Below are 25,485 nucleotides of genomic sequence, written 5' to 3'. Positions count from 1 at the left end.
GATTTTATCACACAACTAAGCACAGCCCAGGAAAGTATATAGGGGAGGAAATCCAACTCAATTTGCTGAAGCTGTCAGGCTCCAGAAAAGTTTGGCTACAGGCCGTGTTTTTATTTTATGTTTGAAATATTCAGTAACAATGATATGTAAGAGAAAGTTTGTATTTTATTTGGAAAACCAATTACTTTAGTTTATGGTTCTTTATTTCCTCCAGAGCTTCCTGCTGATCCAGGCAAAAGAGTACTTTATAACACGACATCTGGGGTAGATATCTGCTATAGTCAAAATTTCTATTTTTTTCCTCTTCCTAAAGATATTGTTCCGTGACATTTTTGTAAACAGTAGTGAAAAGGAGGCAATGATAAAAAGAAGTGGTAACATGTCCAGGATAATTAGTTACTAAGCAAGTGAGAGCAATTAGTCTAGACAACCAATGAATTTTTCTCTTAAAATATTTTCAAGGGTAGGTTTATTTTCAACTGTTTGTTAAAAGTCTATTTGATGCGAATTCTATGTCTGATAACCTATACTCAATTACTATTCAAAAACTTCACACATATTATTACAACTGTAGAACTTCAATACTGTAGTGATAATAAAACTTGAGAACCAAAGAACACAAATTTCTTCATGAATTTATTATACAAAACGCCCCCAGAGTATTTGATTTCTCTTATTCTCACTTTCATTATACACAAGAAGCACAGGAATGAGAGGCCTTTTAAGATGACTGTAGTAGCATGAGGGTCCCTTGCATCAAGGTAGTGTACATACCTTAACAGTGTTCTAAAGGCTGGCCCAGAAAAACCCCATGTTACTTTATCACAATATGGAAAGCAATGTCTTCTTTTTCCACTAAATTATGGTGAAAAATGTCACTTTTATTTAGCATTATGGTACATAACAGTTAAGTCTCAATTACTAAAAGAATTAAAATAATTCTTAAAGACATCCTCTTTCCCCCTCCAATGATTTGAAAGCTGTATTTTTCCTGCCAATTTCAAACAAATCATCAAATTGATCTGTCATAGTCAGTTAAAACAATCAGAGGCACAAGCTCAGCACATTAGCTGTAACTTGTAGTAAAAGGATATATCAATATGTCTCTTCTCAGTTAAAAATACATAATCCTTTTATTTTATATTGCAATAAAAGAAATTAACAACACAGACACAGAAGACTAGAAAGGGGAAGAAACTACTTACTTCTGAATGTCCAGTAATTTAAACCAACCTGTACTTTTCCATAGTACATGAAAGTATTATTTAACACTTACTTTTTGAAATAAACTTTAATCTTTGGGGATAGACAATGTAAATAGGACTTAAGAGTAATAGTTCCATTCACTTCCAGGTCTCTGCTTACTGTATGATTAGGTAAAACAAGGCACAGTAGCCATCCTTTCCATTATGTTCCAACACTGATCATGTGCCTTGATAAAATGGCTGATTAGATAAGATGATGGCAACATGAAGGGAAGACTTTGGATTGTCTATTTAAAATGCGGGTAATAAGCAATTAATAAAAAATTTATTTTAAGTGCACTTTCACATGCTTTATGTTTATAATAAACAACAAACTTCCTACCTTTCTTGCAAAGGGTTTGACTACCATTTCTTTTGGCCAAATGCACTTTTCCCCAGTAAACTTAAAACAACAACAACAACAGTGACGACAACAAATCCCTGTCCTTCCATATACTAAGAAAGAGGATTGGCTACTGAAACAGTTCATTGCAAGACACATGAAGACGACATACTGTGGCATGAGTTGTTTTTAATTTGTTGTGCTGTTACTAAAGTAAAGTTCTGAGGGCTGCAGTTAAACATTCCAAGTTCTCCCTTCCATCTTTATTGATTTTAAGATTTTGCACAGAAAACTCTTTGGGGACTAGAACAGCAGCAACTGCATCACACTGTTTTCAAGACTTCAAGTTTCAAAAGCAAATTGTTTAAAAAAAAAAATACAGCTCCTGATTTGAGTTAGATACAGGGACAAAAAAATAGCACATACTTGAAGGTTACATGGTCTACAAATGGTGGCAATATTTTCCTTGGGAGAGTAGTTTGTTGGTATATATTTTTTAAATATGCAAAAAGGCTCAACCTCAAGCAGTAATAAACACAAGCAAAAGTGATTTAACCCTTAAAATAAATATTCAGAAAAACCTCTCTGTACATACAAGTGAAAGAATAAGTAACACTTTCACGCAAGAAAAAAAAATAATAATAATAATAAAGGATTTGTTCATGTAAGTAGCTGAAATCTGCTGTTCCAGCCCACATATCCCCAATAAAGAAGGGAGGCACAGACATAGGTGACTACTGTGGTTCACTATTTTACAGCCTTTTTGTACTGGGTCACTATCACCACCAATTTTATCCCTCTTGTTATATTTATTAAAATTTTAAATTTTTTTCTTTCCCTCCCCCCTTTTTTTTTATTTTTTACAGCATGCCAAATCCTTTGGCATAAGTGATGGCCTTCAACAATCTCTCTTTAAGTTTTTCTTTGCTTGAATATTCCGGAAGTAAAAGGACATTAAAGCAAGTATGAGATGTAGGTAACCTATATAGAGAGAAAGGGGAAAAATAGGAAAATAAGTCATGGGAAATACGCTCAGTATTAAATGATCCTACTTTAGATGGCATATATGTTGAGATGGTTTGCAATGCAGACTATACATTAATGCAAGTCATGGATAAACTTTCTGCTCTTGCCATACAACTACCAAACAGCAGTTTGTCTCTATCTCATAAATTACTCAATGCTAATAATGATGATGGTCGTTGATAACATATTGCATCCACAAAATTATTACCACGTACCAGATATTGTTTTAGGTACTTAACCCTGAGAGCTCATTTAACTAAATTTTCTCACAATAAACCTACAGACTGGGTGTCAGTTTCCCCACTGTAGAGTTGAAGTCACTGAGAAGTTAAGTAACTTACTCAAAGGTGGAGGTAATATATTCAAACCTCGTTTCCAAAATTTCAAAGTCTGGGCTCTTTAATGCTTATTAGAAATATTCCTGTATGACTATGTAATTGATTTGATAACCAATAAATTTACATTAATACCAAGTAATACAGACAATACCAAATAATATCAAATAATGTAGAAAACTAATAGAAATGTTTCTATACATTCAAGCTATTAAATATACTACTGCTCACATACGGTCGCTATGCACCAAATGTTAACTTACACGATGGAGAGGAAACACAATTAATGTAAAGACTATGAAATCGGTGATTCTAGCATAATCTAGGACTGAACAGACAATCTCCTGAGCCTCAACTTTACCATTCTAAACAGATGACATAATATGGCTTTCAATTAAAAAATTCTCAACCAAAAACTAAATGAATCACACCAATTTATAAAATTTCAAATCAAGTGAACTCCGTAATAATTTTTAACCTGGCCAGTGTTCAAAAATTTTCTCAAACATTAACAGCAAAATATTCTCTGAACTAATATTTCATGTGGTTTGAAGATTTCTATATAAAATTGCAAAAGTGCTCAGAAGCTTCTGGATAGATCACACACGTGTAATGTGGAATGCAAGGTTTTCAGTATACAGTCACAATTTAATAATTACCTTTCTGTGTCTGGGCCATTTTTGGCTATAATCATCTTTAATTTTCCTAGTCCGCCCACAGGTGCCCTGTCTGTGCCCGTTGTAAACTGCAAGAAGAGTCTTTTCTGCTCATCTGTAAATGAATGAACAATTTCCCAGAACTCCCTAATGAGAAAAGATAAAATACTGATTTTAGTTTGGCATTCATTATAACGAGCACTAATGTAAGTCTATGATTTGCATTAAAACCATAATAGGAGATAACCTGGAAGTTAATATCAAGTATCCTGAAGATTCTTTTCTGGTCATCTAGGACCTAGGAATTCCACTACGCAAATTTATCTGAAGGAAACAGTTTTTAAAAATATAAGAGCTCTTGTTCATCACTACATTACCTACAACAGTAAAAACTGGTAAACCTAAGTGTCCAACAAAAGGAAATAATTATGTAAGTTGTAAATATATAATCAATAACAAACAAAAGACAAAATGTGTGTACTGTGAAAAATTAACTCTGGATGTCTTCAGGTGTGTGTGTGTATTTTATTTACCCCTCCTTCTTTATTTTCTTTGTCTACGTGTGTGCGTGTGTGTATATATTTTATTTACCCCTCTTTTTTTTTTTAACTTTGGGTTTGTTTGTTTGTTTGTTTATTTATTTATTTATTTATTTATGGCTGTGTTGGGTCTTTGTTTCTGTGTGAGGGCTTTCTCTAGTTGCGGCAAGTGGGGGCCACTCTTCATCGCAGTGCGCGGGCCTCTCACTATCGCGGCCTCTCTTGTTGCGGAGCACAGGCTCCAGACGCACAGGCTCAGCAATTGTGGCTCACGGGCCTAGTCGCTCCGCGGCATCTGGAATCTTCCCAGACCAGGGCTTGAACCCGTGTCCCCTGCATTGGCAGGCAGATTCTCAACCACTGCGCCACCAGGGAAGCCCTACCCCTCCTTTATTTTGTCTGCTCATACCTTACACAACTTTGGGGGAGAAGGTGATACAGATTAGAGACAAAAGGAAAAGAAAAAAAAATAAAAAACAAACCCCACACCTGAAAGTACTAATAAAAAAGTATACAATTATTATATAATCAATATCAATAGTGTGTGCTGTGGAAGGGGAGATGGGGGATTATTCTGATATATCTGTCATCTGCAGTTATTTTAAGAGAATAATTTAATCCCTGGCATTCCTAAAACCTATGTGATAAAAGTCATGTTATAATGATGCTTGTTAAACTTACTCTAAAAACATAATGCAAGCACATTAAGAACAATCCTGGCATGCTTGTTTGAATAATAATCCATAAATTTAACATACACACTACTTCTCAGATAAAAATTTTTAAGATTTTAGAAAACAAAAACATTTTTAATTGGTGAAAGAACGCATTTTTTAAGTTTAATTTTTATTTTATATTGGAGTATAGTTGATTTACAATGTTGTGTTAGTTTCAGGTGTACAGCAAAGTGATTCAGTTATACATATATCCATTCTTTTTCAGATTCTTTTCCAATATAGGTTATTACAAAATACTGAGTTCCCTGCCCTATACAGTAGGTCCTTGTTGATTATCTATTTTATATACAGTAGTGTGTATATGTTAATCCCAAACTCCTAATTCATTCCTCCTCCCACCTGTCCCCTTTGGTAACCATTAAGTTGGTTTTAGAAGTCTTTGAGTCTGTTTCTGTTTTGTAAATAAGTGCACTTGTATCATTTTTTTTTAGATTCCACATATAAGTGATATCATATGGTATTTGTCTTTCTCTGATTTACTTCACTTAGTATGATCATCTCCAGGTCCATCCATGTTGCTGCAAATGGCATTATTTCATTCTTTTTTATGGCTAAGTAATATCCATTGTATATATGTACCACATCTTCTTTATCCATTCCTTTGCTGATGAACATTTAGGTTGCTTGCACGTCTTGGCTATTGTAAATAGTGCTGCAATGAACACTGGAGTGCATGTATCCTTTCGAATTATCCTTTTCTCCAGATATATGCCCAGGAGTGGGATTGCTGGATCATATGGTATCTCTGTTTTTAATTTTTAAGGAACTTCCATACTATTCTCCATAGTGGCTGTATCAATTTACATTCCTAGCAACAGTGCGGGAGGATTCCCTTTTCTCCACACCCTCTCCAGCACTTATCTTTTTGTAGTTTTGATGATGGCCATTCTGACCGGTGTGAGGTGATATCTCATTGTAGTTTCTATTTGCATTTCTCTAATAATTAGCAATGTTGAGCATTTTTTCATGTGCTTTTTGGTCATCTGTATGTCTTCTTCAGAGAAATGTCTATTTAGATCTTCTGCCCATTTTCTGATTAGCTTGTTTTTTGATATTCAGCTGCATGAGCTGTTTGCATATTTTGGAGATTAATCCCTTGTTGGTCACTTCGTTTGCAAATATATTCTCCCATTCTGTGGGTTGTCTTCTTGTTTTGTTTATGGTTTCATTTGCTGTGCAAAAGCTTTTAAGTTTCATTAGGTCCCATTTGTTTTTGTTTTTATTTTCATTATTTCAGAAAGATATTGCTATAATTTATGCCACAGAGTGTTCTGCCTATGTTTTCCTCTAAGAGTTTTATAGTATAGTCTTACATTTAGGTCTTTAAACCATTTTGAATTTATTTTTGTGTATAGTGTTAAGAGAATGTTCTAATTTCATTCTTTTCCATATAGCTGTCCAGTTTCCCCAGCACCACTTACTGAAGAGACTGTCTTTTCTCCACTGTATATTCGTGCCTCCTCTGTCATAGATTAATTGACCATAGGTGTATGGGTTTGTATCTGAGCTTTCTATCCTGTTCCATTGATCTATATTTCTATTTTTGTGCCAATACCAAACTGTTTTGATTACTGTAGCTTTGTAGTATAGTCTGAAGTCAGGAAACCTGATTCCTCCAGCTCCATTTTTCTTTCTCAGGATTGCTTTGGCTATTTGGGGTCTTTTCTGTTTCTGTACAAATTTTAAAAATTTTCTTCTAGAAAATGCCATTGAAAATTTGATAGGAATTGGATTATCTGTAGGTTACCTTGGGTAGTATAGTCATTTTGACAATATTGAATCTTTCAATCCAAGAACATGGTATATCTTTCCATCTGTTTGTGTCTTCGATTTCTTTCATCAGCATCTTATAGTTTTCAGAGCACAGGTCTTTTTTCTCCTTAGGTAGGTTTATTCCTAGGTATTTTATTCTTTTTGATGCGATGGTAAATGGGATTGTTTCCTTAATTTCCCTTTCTGATCCTTCATTGTTAGTGTATAGAAATGCAAGAGATTTCTGTATATTAATTTTGTATTCTGCAACTTTACCGAATTCATTGATAAGCTCTAGTTTTCAGAAGAATGCATTTTAATATTTATTTGAAAGTTCTTTCCAGAAACTTGGCAGAGAATGTCACACTTCCTACATCCATAATTACAATTTTAGTTTTTGATATTCTAGTATTCCAGTATACAATTTCTATTACCAAAATGCTAGTATTTTTGTTGGTGTAATGCCATTATTTCTAACATAGCTTAGCAGCTTTATTAGAATTCTTGGCTCTCTCCACTTCCCTTCCCTGACACTCTAATATCCTCCCCACCCTTCAGTTCTTGCAAACCCCCCCATTCACCTAGAGAAAAGAATTTAAAAAAAACTACACAACAGGAAATTGGACATGGAACGTACAGGCACAACTCTCAGGAAGGAGTGAAATCATACCACAGTTTAGGTCATTCCTTTTGGGTGGCTGGCAAGAAAAAGCAAGTCTGCTGTAACCCAGAGCCCTTTGTCAGGGCAGAAAAGCTTCCTCACCCTTCAGGAGTGTTCTAAAGCCAAACTGAATCAGCCACACCTGAAGAGGCAGACCAACGGGTGCCCTTGAGTAGAGGAGACAAACCCTGAAGGAAGTAGCAGACCAGCAGTGGTCACTGTGACAACAAGTTTAGCTGTTTCTCTGGTTCTTTCTAAAAAATTAGAACTTAAAATATTAGGTTAGTATCAGTTTATATAATGAAAACACTTACTGAGCAAAATTCTTCTTTTCCTATAAGTGTTATGTTCTACATTAAAACTGAACTAAGAATGCAACTATTTAGAAAACTGAATATGAAAAAAAGAAGTTGTTGTGTTTCTACATTAAAGTGGTAGCTGTATGGATTGCATCCCACTCACATCTTCTAAAACCTATCCAGTACATAAAGGAGACAAATTCCAATAAAAACACCCATAATCTATGCCTAAGTTAACTAGAAAAACAGAGTGGAAAACTCAAACTGACATGTAAACTGGAGTTTATATACACCTGAGTCCACACTAGCAGAGTTCAGCAGGAGCTATGTGGAAGAACGGGGTGTGCAGAATAACATGGGCTACGGTTCACCCGAAAAGGGCAGAGCCCCACCCCAAGAGTGAACTACTAAGGGCAGGTAAGAGCACTGGCAACAGGAAAGTATCTTGGACCAAATATGGCAGTCTTAGGAAGACATCATGCCTGAAAGGGATAGGGGGCACCATGGAAAGCAGAGGTGTCCCTTGAAAGTAGCTTCTGGTTGTAAAGGGATGAAAGCAGCTGACAAAAATTGGCACTAGTCAGGTAGAAGGCACTGGGCCACATAAACACACATGGAACTCAGTGAGAGATGGACAAATCTGAAATAGAAATTAGAATTCTCTAAAATACTCAAGAAATATGCAAAATAAACTTGGAAATAAAGCTAATTTATGTGGTGACTAAAGAAACATATGACTAAAATTTCTACTATGGACGTAGGAGGTCAGAAACAGAAAAGCAAAAATAAAAAGTATTTTTAAAAAACTAAAGAAATATAAAGGATTTAACTGCATAAACATAATAGTTTTCATTTGCAAAAAAATCCCTGTAAGCAAAGTCAAAAGACAAATGACAAACTAGGAAAAAATATCTGCCAATTTATTCAAGTGCTAATCTCCCTAATACAAATATAAAGTTTCTAAAAATTAAAATGACTGAGCAGCAAAATGAGCAGAACTATAAAAATTACTAATAGCTCTTAAGTATAAGAAAAGATGCCCAACCTCCCTCATTCATAACGAGAAAACCACAAATTATAACTACACTGAAATGCCATTTCTCAACTAACAGACAGGTAAACAGCTGAGTTTAACAACACACTGGGTTTGGGAAAATTGTAAGAAATGAGATACTCATATATTACTGGTGGGAGTGCAAAATGTCACAATTTCTGTGAAGGAGAATTTGGCAGTATTTAGCAAAATTACATATGTATCTACAATTTGGTTCAACAATCCCACTTTTAGCACCACTTCCCAATTTAATGATGTCTCTACATATGTATGGAATAATCCGTATGCAATATGATTCACTGTGACATTCTTCTAACAGGGCTGGAAATAACCAACATGTCTGTCTACACAATACGACAGTATTCAGCCACACTTTATTTTTTACTGCTGAAGTAAAAAACGTAATAGGACCCAGGGTCTCCTAACAACACAGCCAACATGTCCAGCATACAATCCAAAATCACCTCTCAAACCAATAACCAGGAAAATCACATGAAAGAAAGAGAATCAACCAATGTCAACACTGGGATGAATAAGATACTGGAATTAACTGACAAAGATTTTAATGAGGTCATCATAAAAATGATTCTACAAGCAATTACAAGTTCTAGTGTTTCAAAACTGAAACATTAGAAACTCTCAGCAAAAATTAGAAGTTATAATAAAAAAGAGCCAAATGGAAATTACAGAACTAAAAAACAGAGTAAGAGAAAAATACGAGATGGGCTCAATAGTAGAGTCAAGATGACCAAGGATAAAAATCTGAACAAAAGAGAAAATAGACTGAAAAAAGATAGAGCCTCAGGTACATGTGGAACAATGACAAATGACTGAACGTTGGTATCATTCTAGAGGCATAGAAAGAAAGGAAAAAGAGGGATTTCTCTGGTGGTCCAGTGGGTAAGTCTCCGTACTCTCAATGCAAGGGGTCTGGGTTTGATCCCTGATCAGAGAACTAGATCCCGCATGCATGTCGCAACTAAGAGTTCACAAGCCACAACTAAAGATCCCACATCCACAATGAAGATCCTGCATGCCACAACTAAGAGTCGGTGCAGCCAAAACAAATAAAGGAATACTTAAAAAAAAAAAAAAAAAGGAAAAACAGAGTGGTACTGAAAAAGTATTTCAAGAAATCATGGCTGAAAACATCCCGTGTTTGGAAAAAGACACAAACCAAGACTTAAGAAGCTAAGAAACCCCAAATAGCACAAACAAAACTGTTCTTCAGAAATAAAGGGGAAGTCACCCTCAGGCAAAGGAAAACTAAAAGAATTTGTCATTAGCAGATCTGCCTTTGAAGACTAACTAAAGGAAGTGATAAAAGATGGACTCTGAGGCAAATAGAAGAAAGAATAGAAATAGTAGAAATACAGGTACATACAACAGCCTACCATCCTCCTCATGAATTTTATAAATCATATGTGATGACTGCTACAAAAATTATAACAGCATTAATATTCAAGACAACGATATTTAAAAGTGGGGTTTTCCATACTTCACGGGAAGAGATTTTGATAGCAATATCACATGTGTATAATGTAATACCAACAGCAACCATGAAGAACACTATACTAAGCAACACACACAAAAAAAAGAACACTAAAGTCATGAAGAAATCCTTAAAAATGTTCAAGTAACTAAGTACCCCACAGAAGGCAAAAAGGCATCAACAAGGAACCATAAAGAAACAGAAAACAAATAAAATGGCAGACTTGAGCCCTAACATACCAATAATTACCTTGAATACAAATGGCCTAAATATACCAATTAAAGGCAAAGATTGACAGACATGGGTCAGCTATTTTTAAGAAACTCATTTCAAATTCAGCAACAAAGATAGGTTGAAAAGTAGAAAGACATAAAAAGATATATCATGCAAACAAAAAGCAAAGCAATACAAAACCAGGAATGGTTGTATCAGATTCAGAGCAAAGAAAATTACAAGACATAAAGAGAGACCTTACATAATGATGGGGGCTGGGGGTGGGGTGGGGAGTCAAATTAGAAGTATGGGATTAACAGATACAAACTACTATACATAAAATAGATAAGCAACAAGCATTTACTGTACAGTACAGGGAATCATACCCAATCTTATAATAACCTATAATGAAATATAATCTGCAAAAAAAAAAACACGATGTTGTACACCTGAAACTAACACAATATTGTAATACTGCAAATCAACTATACTTCAAAAAAATTTTTTTAAAGCATTCACATATGATCTTAAGATATGTATCAAGTAGGAATTATGTTATATAAAAGATAGAAATAAAATTAAGACCTTAACTTAAAAAGTAATTTCTCCATAAGGAGGAGCACAAGATATCTTCAACTATTCTCAGGGAAACATTAAGATGCTACACAGTCATAACTATCTGTGGTCAATAATATCACTAACAGAGATACTGCTGTGATAATACTCACAAGTGAGGTTATCCTTTCATCATGTTATCTCAACCCTTTTATGGGTCACCTTTGAACTTCAAGTAAATAGCAGAACCGTGGTTGCTAAAAGTAAAAAAGCTCACAACTGCTGCTAGAAATGACCAAGGGTGTGCTAAATAGAGGAAATATCAGTAACCTCCCACAAACCAGAATGAAGAATAAAATAACAGAACTAAAGAAAATAATAGAACATAAAATAATATAAAATATTTATTTCTAGATACAATTGATATTCATTACGGTTTTCACACACTTGAGTCTTAGAGTAATAACCTTCAGAGACAACCTCCAGGAATGCCTTCCCATCTCACTCCACCAGTGACTGCCAAAAGGGCATCTTTGTCCCCTTAAACCCACCTTAGCAGGAGAGGAAGAAGCCTATGTCTTTCAGGATTGGACAGTAGTAAAGAAAAGAAGACAATAGCATTTGCTAGGAAGCAGTTAAGACTGGGAATCTCTGCTTCTTTCTGTGAGAATTTGGAGTCTTCAGATGTACAGTAACAATTCTAGTATGTATCTTGCCATGTTGTAAGGATTAAATCAAAGAATGTACCATTTCACACAAAAGATGCTTCATATAGGGTAGGTAAGTAACATTTCACAGAGTTCAAAAGAAAGGAGAAATACTCGGAAGTGATAGTTCTATTTTCCTCATCATGTAACCGGCAGTAAGCACATTCTAACCAGAATTACTAGGAATATTAGATATTTTATACCCCCAATGCAGAAAAAAGCATGCCACTTACATAAAACACATCAGTCAGGAAATAAATCACAAGATTAACAATAAGAACTGGTGATTGATTATATTACAAATATACCTCCAATTTTATAGATTGAGAATTTGTGAGTTTGCTTATTTGGGAAGTAAAACCTGGAGACAAAGGTCCAAAGCATAAAGCACACACCCCTTTGGTGAATTAAATCTTCCTTTTAAGAATTAAGCACCTTACCTAATCACAACAGAGTCCCTGGTATAGCCACCGTCATATTCTGTAGTTTCTTCTAGTGCTTGGAAATCTAGATTCTGCAAATTCAAGAAAACATGTCTTAACATCTATACCACACTATTACAAACAATTAATCAATAGAAGATATTTTTGCAAACCCTTGCTTTCTTACCCGGCTTCCACAAATAAGCAATTCGATTTCCTCTGGTCTGAATAAGTACTTTAAAGGAGATTCATTAGTCACCATATGAAAACCTCTCCGAAAAGCCTTGAACTGTTTTTCTACTGATTTATTGAGAATGTAGTCAGAATAGAGATTGACAAATTCCTGCAGAAAATATTAACCACAAGAATATCTTATAATATGCAGTACAACAAAACACAACGAGCTACAGGGCTGCATAACTTTTTTGTTTTTATTTTCCCAAAGAAAAAACATTCAAGAATATTTTTTAAAATTCAAACTTTACACACACAAAGGAAAATACCTTTAACAATTTCACAGCTCTCTATTATAGTCAATATTAAACTGTAAAAAGGTCATGCACAAATAAGTTGATACAATTTTAAAGTTCTCTCAATTAGGTATGCAAACAAAGAGACATTTAAACCATTTATACATCAATTTATAAAAGCTAACATTTTTAATAAAGTGCAATGTACTGGATATGTATAAGCAAACAAGGAGGTCGCATGTTTTCTATTCTAGAATATTTGGGGAGCTGCCTACTGTATCCAGTTCAACAAAAATATTGGTGTTTTAACTGATGCACAAGCTACTATACCAAATCATAAATGGAAAACATACTTTTGTATCCTAACTTAGTGAATATAATACTTTATCAAAAATTATATTAATATAAACACACACTTATTAAAGGTTTTATACATATCATAATTTCCTTGTTATGTTCTGGGTTATTCCCCTGTTTCCAGATGCATACTTTTCTAGTCAACAGAAAACACAGAACTGACTTCTTTAAAGTATTCTTTAATACTTTTCAGACATATACTTAAGGCACATATATGTGTGAGTACATTAAATGCAATTATCATCTGCTTGGTTATAAGGACCTTAATTACAAAGTCCCTGTTTCCCTCCCGTCTACAGCTTAATATGAGAAACACCCCACTTCATGCTTTATACCACAGCCACACTGAGCCATTCACTACCTCCTACGCACGCCTTCTTTCTCTAAAAGGGGCTTAGTGCCCAACCATGTGCTCTCATACCAGCTTACAGCCAAGATTTAGAAAACTGTGGTTATTTCATTTATAATAACTTGGTTACTTGATTTCTTGGGTCTCTGTATGGATGATATTAGATACTCCTTTAAAAACTGCAAGCATATATGATTTAAAATTCTGTTAATAAAGAGGAAAGACAAGGATGACATAAAAACATTTATTACCTTCCTGTTTTCATTTGTAATTGGAATTTTATCACCATTTTCCTTTAGATCATACATCATTGGATTACCAAAAAGATCCGTCTGAGATATCTGGAAAGTGATCATCATATCATCTTCCACATTCCCTTCATACTCCAATAAGTCTTTTAAACTCTGATATAGAACCTAACAATCAGAAATGGAAAATTAAGGCTACCACAGAACTACAAAATACAACAGTTTGTATCACTCTTCTTGGGAAAAGATTAAAAAAAAAAAAACCTTTAACAATAAGAATTAAAGCATAGATAGTATTCTTGCCCCAAGAGTTTATATGTAGAAACTAAAGAAAGACTGTCAGTCATTGGTGATGTCCCATTCTCTGCTGAGAAACCCCACACCAGCTACTTAGCTATGGATCTCACACTGTGCTCTTATGAGAGCCTTAGAGGTGTCTCAAGGTTAAAGAGCGGCTGTAGCCACCAGCCCCTTATTCAGCGCAGCTCTGATTTAACTGGGCAATTTCATGATTTCATTAAAAACAAACAAACAAACAAAAAATTAAAAACACTTTCCTACAGAATCAATCTTTACAAAGCCAGCTTGCTGACAGCAATATGTAAAAAAGTTCCCCTTCGAGTTTTTAAGTGTTTATGGTACTTCAGACAGATTAAAGCAACTTTATCTTACTAGGTATAGATATTAACAAAGATTCCAAATGAAAGCTTTAAAATTTTTATATAAATGAAACTCTATATTTGCTTTTAAATAAAATCTAAAAGAGAGAAGAAAAAATGACCAAAGACTTACAGGGTGAGAGTCTCCCAGGTCAAGAAAAGTTCCTTTTTTCCCCATTAGCTTCCTGTAGACAACCATGGGAAAATGTACATCCAGTATACAGTTATTGTAAATAGCCAGACCCAGTACTATGCCAATCAGAGTGAACTGACCCTCAGTTTCAAAAGAGGATGGATTAAACCAAAACAATTTTGTAGATTCATCATATGTGAACATACCTATAAGAAATGATTTTTAAAAATACATTACTTTCACATTTTATTACAGACTGATGAACAAATATTTATACGTATAAAATATAAAAATATACAATAATTATACATGTAAGTTTATGTGCACTACGTATAGAAATATTTTTTCTCTTACATTAGCACTTGAGAAAACAAAGTTCAAATACATATGAATGTTATAAATTGTGGCAAATGGTAGCACATATTTTTAAGAAGCCAAGGAAATAAAGTAATAAGGCATTTTGGTGGCATTTTCTAAGAAGTTAGGGAAAATGTTCATTAAATTCAAGTTCTCTAATCTTCTACTAACACAAATGAAAAGTTAATCTGCATTCACACTTTATCCACTCAATCGTTGAAAAATAAATGTAAAAGGAAAAAAGGCTAATCATACTTTGAAAATGTTTCACTTATAAAAACATATTCAATCCATACATACTGTTTTAAAAAACAATTTTGAATTTCATTAAGGAAAAGTCTGTGTTTTCCCCAAATTGCACAATGGTTCCATGAAGTTTTTCCAGCACCTTTCTAACAAAGATGCCAAGTACTTAAACTCAGGTAAACTTGATAAACTTAGATTATGCCCAAAAACCAAACCCATTTAATACACACATTAACTGTGAGCCAATAAGTAAAACAAAAGTAATTTGTATTTGTAGTCTTCTTTCAGTTTCACATGGTCTTCACTATTTTAAACGCAAGCTTGGAAACCTTTTTGATATCACTCATTTAAAAACAGGAAACTGAATAACCATTAACAAGGTAGATTTATCTCCTTCCCTTTAAAGAAATATCTAAGATAAAAGTTAAATGATATTTTAATTGAATTAACAATTTCATTTTACTAAAATGTTTTTCACTTGCTACTGTGAAACTGAATGAAAATATTTTAAGAATTAGGTCTGGAAAACAGGGGGAAGTTCCAATAGAACAAACTTTAGAAATCAATAGAGCATATAAATCAATTTATAAGTTTTTTAAAAGCTTTGAAAATGTTTCATTTTCACATTCAGTTTAAGTTAAATATAAAGGTAAATTTAAAAGGTCCCCTTGATCATAAGAACATGAGTTAAACTAAGACATTTTTCTAATGCAATTTAATGTTCATGATATAACATTTTATAAATTATCCAATTCATACTTGAATTTCACAGTTTACATCCAACTTTTTTTACAGGCCTAAGTTACAATACCCACTGAAGTGCTTAAAAACTTCATTTAATTATAAATATGGTATTAACAGGGTCAGAACAGTTAAAAATAATTACAATTAATAACTTTGATGAAATATCACAAATGTATGTCCTTGGTCTCAAGGGTAATAAATTACAAATTAATCAGAATGTAAATTACACAGGTCACTACTCTCATCTTTCTGTGTGAAAGATAATAATCTTAAAGTTCAAGGAGATACCATTTGGGGCACATTTATTTTCAGGTTCCTGGAAGAAAAGCTCCATAAAGGGTGGCTCTTCTAAAATATTCCTTTTTGATATTTCTATTGTCAGCATTTTGTTTTACTATCAAGTGGAACTGTTTAATGTATGTTTTTTCTTAAAAGTATTTCTGCATATAATGTAAATATACTTTATAGCTAATGTTTAACTTTTTTAGATACATCAGAACCTACAGCTAAAGTTTACCAAATTTATGAAGCTCATAAATTTTCTATCTCAAAAAGGGCATGGTTCTATGTGTCTAGGTTTACTTTGAATGAATTACATACAAAATGGCATAGCTTTCGGATTAACAAACATTAGCTAAAATACAAAGTCTTAACTATTATATTTATGTCATGAACTCAAAATGTCTATTTTCATTTGCAAGTAGACTAAGAACAATTACAGAAAAGTCAATTCACTGTACATACTGAGAATCAATAGACTTTACCGGTTCAATTCTCAAAGCTTAAGGGAAATGATCTGTAGTACTCTCTGCCACATTCTTCACAATTATGATGGTAGCTTTTGAGAAATTCTTTTCCTATAACTGTCATGCATTCAATTTTAAAAGTAAGCAAACCCAGTAATCAAGTAGTTATACTGTAGAAATTGAATCAGATCAGAATTATACAATAGTATACTACCTAAGAAGCTGTTGTCTTTTTCCTGTCCTACTTTGCCAAGTTTGTCTATTACATTGTCTATCAGTGAAACCCAAATTCTTCACTTTTAGACTGATATATTATAGATCAGTTTTTCCCAAACTGTGTTCAATGAAAACTCTTCTGGGAAGCAAATACTATTAGATGCAGGATGGAAGAAGGGTTCTGGAGTTCAAAAAGTTTGGGAAAACATTACAATATTAAGCCCAAGAAATCCTGTAGCAAATAAACCAAATTAATTTGATATCAGCCAGTGTTTCCAAACTTTGAGCATGATACACTTGTGAGACATTCCCAACAGTCTTCAGACCATTATTTTATGAAACTCTTGTCTCAGAAATGCTATGGGTCAGACTTCCCTGGTGGTCCAGTGGTTAAGAATCCACCTTCCAGGGGCTTCCCTGGCGGCACAGTGGTTAAAAATCTACCTGTCAATGCAGGGGACATGGGTTCAATCCCTGGTCCGGGAAGATCCCACATGCCGTGGAGCAACTAAGCCCGTGTGCCACAACTACTGAGCCTGCACTCTACAGCCCGTGAGCCACAACTACTGAGCCTGCGTGCCACAACTACTGAGCCCGCATGTTGCAACTACTGAAGCCCACGCACCGAGAGCACATGCTCCGCAACAAGAGAAGCCACCGTAATGAAAAGCCCGCGCACCGCAACAAAGAGTAGCCCCCGCTCGCCGCAACTAGAGGAAAGCCCATGCGCAGCAACAAAGACCCAATGTGGCCAAAAAATAAAAAATAAAATATTTGTCTAAGTTATCTAAATAAGAACTTGAATAAATGAGTGATGCAGGATCAATCCCCAAAGTCCACAAATTCAGTCATTATCTGTGACTCTAGGTAATCCATACCAAAATCTCCTTCTGTTGCTCTTCATAACTGAAAATATTCATAAACCTAGGTAAATAAATTCTTAATTCAAAAAGATATGACACCATGATCACATCACTAAAATATTTACCAATATCTGGATTGAAGATTTCCTCCACAACCAGCTGAAAAAATTCTTTGGAAACACCTCCCTCATCAACTCCTTGTTCTCCTTCAAATTCCACATACAACTGTTTCTTCAAGTCTGCAGGATTTTCCATAGCGATCATCTCTAGCTAGTGAGTGAAAAGATAAAGTGAAAAGGTGAATGCCAGTATTAGGATGAAAGAAAATAAAAATAAGGTGTAGGGGTAGGGAGCAAATAAAAGATAACGTTTTTGATATATTTTAAATGGAAACAGGAAGCAAACTGGTAAAAAGCCAGTGAAGGCAAAGATTCAGTCTCATAGATAATGGAAAAATAGGACAGAAAAAAAACCGGCATAGAATTCTAAAAGGGTTACTTTCTAACTACTGATCTGTCATGAAATTAACATACAGTAGAAAATTAGAATTAGGTTTTCTGTAATTATGTACATAACAAACCTGGGCAGTAAGATTAGGACATGGAAAAAGGTCAAGATAACAAAAATGCCTTAAGTAACTACTCAAATTATTTCAGGAAAAACAACGGCATATAGAAGTTTGACTTCAAAACTGTTCACTTGTAGTTCTTTATGTTTACTAGAATAGAAGCTCAAGAATTAAGTCTTAATATCTATTAAACCATAAATAAAACAATTTCAATTAAGAAAAATACATTTAGGGAAGCAGTTTATGGTCTCCTAATAGCACCTTAGGTACAAATTACCATTTTAATGGATTAGAACATAATTTATATCCACTTTTTTTTGAAAGCAGATGAGACATATACTTGCTTATATCCTTACTCTTAACTTCTTACTAACAGTTATCAAACCCCAGTTTCAACATTTCTTCAACTGTAAATCTTTACCAAATACTTTTTGTATCTATAGAATAATATAATGATTGCACTCAGTTATTGAGATTAATCATAAAATCAACACTGTATTCTAACGTGAAATATTTATACTGCAATTTGTTGTCTTATGTGTCGGAAATTTAATAACAGCATGCCTGACTGATCATCCACCTTATTTGCTAAAGTGACTTTAAATCTGCCAAAACAGAATATATTTAAGGGTGTTCAGGTTTTTGCAACTATTCCAACTAGAATCTTTAAAATGGTTTTGAGCAATGCAAACATCATCAGAGTAAGTGTACTATAGTCAGTCCTAAAGTAATTACTTTAAGTAACACACTATTTTGTACATTCTAGTGTGTCTATAAAAAATAAAATCTCACAAATTCATGATTCAGGTCAGTTGCCCTAGATCAATGTTCTTAAAGCTGCCAACTGCAATTCATTAGCGGGTAGTCCAATCCATTTAATGCAAACCAAATAAGGGAAAAAATCAGAATGCATTCCACATAGTACTGGCACCTACTGTTCTGTGAAACTTTTGCTTCAATTATATGTACAGGCAGATATGCACACGAGTACTGGAATGCTATTTAAAATATCTCTTACTAGGGGTTGCAATCAAAAACATTTGAACAAAGGCCAAAATGATCTCCTGGATATCTTTGACTTTTGGATTCTATGATTCTGTGAATTTAGAATCTTTAGCTTTAAGGAATGTCTATCCCGTACAACAGTGGTATCTACCATTTGCAAAATCATTTTTATGCCAAGTTGTATTAAGATAATTTATTTTTGAGACAGTGTCGCTGTGGAAAGATTGAGTCAAATACTCTGTATTAGTCCCAACTGTCACTTAACATAATTTTTAACCTTTAAACTTTAGCAAGGAACTCAGTTGAACCTGTTTCCTCATCTGCAAAGGGGGAAAAAAAATAGGATGGTATTCTTCACACTGCAAAGTTGTGAAGGCTTAATAAGAAAGAATGTATGAGAAAGAGTTCTAGAGTGGGTGATATTGTTAAGATAACACATCATATTGTTAACTTTTAAAACACCTCTGCTCTTTGAACAAAAAATTCTCAATTTGATTTTATAGCCTAGTCTCAAATTTTGGAAATAACTTAGGGGAAAAAAAATAGTTCCAGTTGGAAACCTGTTTCAAGTCACTGGCTATAAAGAATTCCAAGGACTAAGTCAGAATTATCATCTTAGCTCAAATGTGGTTTACCCATCAGGCCAATATCCCGTATTGCCATGAAACGCATTGCTAATTCCTTCTCCCAGCTTCCACCTGCCTAGGTGTTATAGAAATGTACATCAATGTTTATGTACACCCTTACAATACAAAGACAAACCGGCTTCTATCAGGTACAGCTATTCCAAGGTGGAAAAAATAATTTTCTCTTATTTATGTGTCCTGTATCTCTTCCTCACTAACATTCATAACTGAGAGCTGACTCTGTGTCAATGTGACTGATACTTTTTAAAGGATTTGGTGTAGTTTCTAAAGGATTCAGAGGCCCTGTGTTCTAGTCTTAGCTCCACATAAGACACTTCATATCACAAGTGAAGCAAATTTATCTTCACTCTTAATAAAATGTTACATGTCTGTCCATTCCCACCAATCTTCACTCCACTCCACGCCTTGAATGCCAAAAGAATTTAATGCAATATGTTCTATTATTATGATAATTATAAACAAGTCACTTTATCTGTTTTAGTTTCATCTGTAAAATGAGCATAAAAATATATCAATAAGTTAATGTATGTGAAGCACAGATGAATTCCCTGCACAACAATTCTTTATAAATACTAGCTCTTATTATTACTTTTATTTTATTGGCTCTCAAATTTTTTTCAGGCTTGGCTGAAAATTTAACGACTCAGCTATAACGGAACAAAAACATTCCGGTATTAACAACAAAACAATATATAGCACTTAATATGCCAGGACACTTTACACGTATCAACTCATTTAATTTTCATAAGAATCTTATCAGGTCGGTAATATTATTAACCCTATTTTACAGATGCATACCCTGAAGTAATGAGATTCATAAACTTGCTCAAGTCAGTCAGTTAATGGTAGAACAGAAATTCTAGTCCAGGCAGCAAGCTCTTTACTATGCTTTACTGCCTCTCCTCAATGACTAGCAACAATCTTTTTTAAAATATTGAGTGATTTTCATTGTTATGCTCTTCTGTATGTTTCAATCTTTTTTTTTTACAATAAATATATATTATTTTTAGAATAAGGACATATTCAAATGTAAATATTTGTAGAAAGAATGATTTGAAAAATAGACTGCAACTGAATTCCGTGGGTGAAAATTTCCCATTATTAATTTTAGATTATCATTCTCAGATATACTACGTGGTTCTATAAATTATGGTATAATTTATGACATCAGTAGCCTATCTTTTACAAAACTTACTTTTGCGGTAACAAACACATAAAATTTAGCAATAATTATTTTGACAAAGGCCATTATTAACGGACTGCATTTATTTTTTCTTAAAAACAAGCACTTCTAATTCACTGTTCAATTAGAGAAGACTTAAGAATTAAATAGTAAAGGTATATCACTTTATGTAATAGACACATACCATTTAAAATTGAATTTTTTTAATCAAAAGCTATCTTGAAGGCAGGAGAATATTTGGAAATTGGAAGAATATGTCAATGAACAGTCTTTAAAAGGAGAATTTGCATGCATCCTTTAATTAAACTCATTTATTAGTACATAGACCTGGATTTTTACATATAGGTTTTCTTAAAGTAGGGTACACTTTGTATTAATTTAATATGGAGACTGGCAAAAGACAGATTATGTCAAATGTATCCTGATTCATAGTCGAAAAAAAAATTCCTTAATGGTATGGATATTTAAGTAGAAGTAGTAGTATTCAGATAAAATAGACCTCTCTAATACTTAAGAATGCTTAGGATCCGTAAGAATGGCTGGCTTAAACTACTTCAGTCAACTTACTAGAATCTACGTTTAAACACTTTGCTAGTGAGTACATTAAAACTATTGACTAGAATGAGATTTTTAGATTACCTGGATATATTTAGTTTTTTCATTTCTCTATAAAGAGATGAGGAAAAGTTGTTTATCTTAAATATAAAGTTTAGATGTCTGGGTAACAGCCAAATCATATAATCACATCTGCCTGTGAGACCAGGAACCCTGAGTTCTACTTCCAATTCTGTTATTAATTTCTGTAGGTCAGAATCTGAGTTTCATTTTCCTCACATGTAACAACTAAGGAGTTTGACAAGTTTCATTGTTTTAAATTATTTTACGATGAATCTATGTAGATCTACTTCACTCTCTTGCTCTACTTAAAGGACATAAATCAGGTATGAAGTTCTTCAATTCAATTAGAATAAATCTTAAGAAACTGCAATGGCCATTGCATTAAGCACAATATAGTGAATGTAGAAGACACAATTAAACATACCTAAAGGAGCACAGAATAATCTTACTCCTAAAGCACTGTAGGTCAATTGACAAGTAAAAGAATCAAGTTTTGTTTCAGTAATAACTAAGGGTGTCTATCAAGGAAAATGCTGGGGACTGGGTTAGACAGTATTAGTATAGCAGGGCCCAGAAATAAATGAGTGAGTGATTTTTAGAAGAGACTGAGCATAACCTCTTGGCAGTAGGGCTTGCATTTGTACCTATCACCTTTAATATGTTCTAGTTCTTATTTTTGCACTTTCCTATCCAATTCTACATCTTAGCCATTTCTTTTGGTCTTTAGATCTCTACTCAAAATTCTAGGACTCCCTGACTAATCTGAACCAAGTCTCATACCACCATCACCCCTTACCCCTATGCCTACAATCCTCATCACTCTCTTAAAGCCTGCCAGTTCCTAAACATGTAATTGTATATAAAAATGGCCTCAATAAATATGTATATATAAACTGTACCAACAGCCATCTCCCAAATACTGGTTTCCAGTCTGGCTTTATCAGAATACCTGGGGTTACTAACAGAAATATATATTCCTAGGCTATACATGAGAGCTCCTAATCTGAATCTCTAGTGGGTAGAATTTAGGATTTTTTTTTTTTTTAAACAAATCTCTCATTCAGATGCGAAGGCAGTTTGGGGCACCTCACAGACAGCAATACTGTCTTCCAAAATACTCATACCCTCAACTCAATTTCCTAACATAAAAGGTAATTAAAAAAATTTTTTTTACATCTTCTTCCCTTGAAGATGCTTTGTCTAAGAAAAAAATGAAAAATTATCTAAAAGATAATTTAAAAGAACATACAAATAGATAAATGTTATTAGCAAAATACTGTAAAAACCTCATCGCATTAGGATCGTTCTCATTCAAATGAAAGCTGAGTTCTGAGCCCGTTTATCACTGTACTATTTCCTACGGAACAACAAAAAGCAGTAAAAATAAGTCGTAGGGAGAAATATTCCAGTAATTTAAAGGTGTAGGGGTAGTTTTTAAACGATTCTGATATCTATTTGTGGAAAGATAACATATATTTCATTGATTTTTAAAATTTGCTTTTCTGTTTTCATATTTTAACATCTCTGAAATCAGGATATAACATAAAATTGACAGCATCTCAAAACTAAATTGGCAGCATTTGTTCTTTTTAGCTGTAATAAAATAATAGTGTGTCCTACAACCAGTGAAGATATCTTAGGTTTGATAAAATATTGTAAACACTAATACTCTTATTGTCATCAAAAACAGTTCCTCTAAAAACTCCAGTTAGGAAACAATTTGCTACTCTGGTTTGAATTATATGGTACATGAAAGCAAGGAATGTATTTTTCTTTAAATAAAAAAAATCTATAATCATTAATTTACTACCACTCCCTCCAAGCTAGTCAGTCTTACAATTAATAACTGAAAAATAAGACCCAATAGAAATACTCAAGAGTGCCATATTTTCCAGGAAATAGTCACTATCTTCCAGGCCTCATTTATAAACCAACGAGTAGATGAGCTCCAAGGCTCCTTTTAGCTCTTAAAGTCTAAGGCCCTATATAACCTTGATTATTTAATTATTAATATTGAGCACACCACGAAGTTTCTCATTTCCTCTTCTCTTCCTGACCCTACTCTGTAGTTCAAAATTAGCAGGTCATAAGAAAGTGGTCAATAGGTTTATTTCGTTTGTCAAACTGTGATATAAAAAGATGAGGCTTAAAAAAGGCAAAGTAGATCTTACTGGGGAATAAGATGTTGAAAATCCATCAGTACTTCTGAGAGTGTACCTGAGAGGATCACCTTAAACTACTTTTTGTTATTAAAACACTATAACTTTATCATGATCATCATCTGCTATGAATGTTTCCCAAAAAATTGGCAGATTATCAATTTGACTTCCAAGACCTATTTTGATGCTTTTTATTTTTAACCTTTTCACACTGTGTTATTAAAGAAGGAAAGAATGGGAGGGAGGGAGGGAGGGGGGAGGAAGGGAGGTAGGGACGCGAAGGGAGGAAGAAAGTTAGCAGTAAAATCTGCTTAATGTGTACCCCTAAGAAGCTCCTCAGTGGTCATGATTCATCTTTACATCTCTATTGCTTAGCAAACTGCCTCACACAAAGGGTTTCTGAAGTGGTAATATTCAAGTACAGATATTATCTAGTGAATCCTAATTTATAATAGGTCAATCGATAATATTTAGCTTTGACATAATTAAGCTGAACTCACTAAAAAAACAATTTGTTAGCATAATTTAAAAGCTCACAGTTAACTTTACCCTAACACTTGCTCAAAGGACATCCTTATAAACTAAAATGGTTGTTTCCTCAAAATTCTAGAGGATAATTTTTAAAACAGAATAAAGGAAGTATACAATAAGCACCTAAACTTTTGTAGGTTCTTAGTCTTGCTTTACTAGGGGGGGAAAATGGGATGCTGTGGGGGAAGACAGTAAGGCTCAGTAGATTTCTGAGAAGGCAGCTAAGTAAGGTAGACAATTTTTTAAAACTCTGGATTGAATGTTACAGAGAGTAATTTCATTGTTTTTAAAGGCCAGGTACAGCTTTTGCTGGAAACAGATGAAAAGATCCTAACCCAAGAAGACAAAGATAAAATGTGTAGTTTGGGGATTTGCAGTTCTGCTCTAACAACGGAAATTCATAAGATAGCCCTCAACATGCTTTCCATAAAATATCATCACACCCTTATACAATACCCTATCATTCTGCTAAACTATGGAAAATAAGTTGCTGGCTGTGTGATGATCAGTTATTAAGTATGTTAAGTCAGTAGTTATTCATGTAGCTCAAAACTACTAAAGTAAAATTAAAAGGGCACCAGAAAGCAAGCAAGCAATGATAATTACTCCAAGCAACTACTGCCCCTTTCTGTCTCTGGTGAAAAATTGCCTGAGTTGCTTAAATAATGAAGAATCTTTTTTCAACATTAGAAACCTATTTGGTATTTAAAAAAAAAAAAAAACGGTAACAAAGAAAAGCAGCACAGAACCTCTGCAACTTTTAAATTTCTAAGATGTCAAACAACTTTTTCCACTGGTTTAGTTTTATAAATTCTCAGATTTAGACAAATCCATTCTAAAACTAAAATATATTTTGAAATAAATTTCATTACTTTCTAGCTATCTGTGTCATGGGTTCTTTTCCTTTATTAGTATAGAAGACTGACTATATCTTAATTTTAGTTGCCATTAAATTTTACCTGAAGTTGATGAAAAAGAACTAGCAATGCCAGGTACATCTAATATTATAAATACAATAAAATCCTGTGATAAAGAACCCTATAACAAATGTAAATGTTGGTACAATGTGATTGGCAATTGGTTTCTGTCTTCTGGCCAGGCTTACATTCTTAAATGGGGGCACTAAAATTCTTATTTTCTGTGGAGGGAAGAAGGAGTGAACAAAAAGCAACCCATCTGGAGAAACAGGGAGCTAGAAGGTGGGTACCTGTGTTCTCAGTATTCTCCCAGTTCAGTCTCCCTGGATTGTGTTGATAATACAGGCACCATTAATTACAAGGTTCCTGGAATAGTTGCTGTTTTCCCAGAAGTTCCAACCAACTCCAAGGCCCAGTGTAGTCCATATGTATAT

At 33.8% G+C, this 25,485-nt stretch overlaps 1 protein-coding gene across 4 annotated transcripts in view; it reads right to left on the bottom strand.

Annotated features, from left to right (window-relative positions):
• Positions 1-452: 452 nt before the first annotated feature.
• The window catches only part of UBE3A (ubiquitin protein ligase E3A), a 91,692-nt gene continuing 66,659 nt past the window's right edge, over positions 453-25,485 (bottom strand). For 2 of the 4 annotated variants that reach the window (XM_036842718.1, XM_036842716.1), the window contains exons 8-14: positions 17,549-17,693; positions 14,252-14,457; positions 13,463-13,627; positions 12,223-12,378; positions 12,054-12,127; positions 3,608-3,751; positions 1,829-2,568 (exon numbers count right to left, since the gene is read on the bottom strand). In XM_036842718.1, the coding sequence (XP_036698613.1) occupies positions 2,448-2,568; positions 3,608-3,751; positions 12,054-12,127; positions 12,223-12,378; positions 13,463-13,627; positions 14,252-14,457; positions 17,549-17,693 (1,011 nt within the window). In that variant the 3' untranslated portion in view covers positions 1,829-2,447. Of the gene's footprint in view, positions 2,569-3,607; positions 3,752-12,053; positions 12,128-12,222; positions 12,379-13,462; positions 13,628-14,251; positions 14,458-17,548; positions 17,694-25,485 lie in introns of all 4 variants that reach the window. The other 2 variants (XM_036842719.1, XM_036842715.1) reach the window with 2 other exon arrangements.

This window comes from Balaenoptera musculus, chromosome 2 (genome assembly GCF_009873245.2).
Source record: "Balaenoptera musculus isolate JJ_BM4_2016_0621 chromosome 2, mBalMus1.pri.v3, whole genome shotgun sequence".
Taxonomy (NCBI): domain Eukaryota; kingdom Metazoa; phylum Chordata; class Mammalia; order Artiodactyla; family Balaenopteridae; genus Balaenoptera; species Balaenoptera musculus.
Note: the sequence above shows the minus strand (reverse complement) of the source record. Positions and strands in the feature narration are given on the sequence as shown.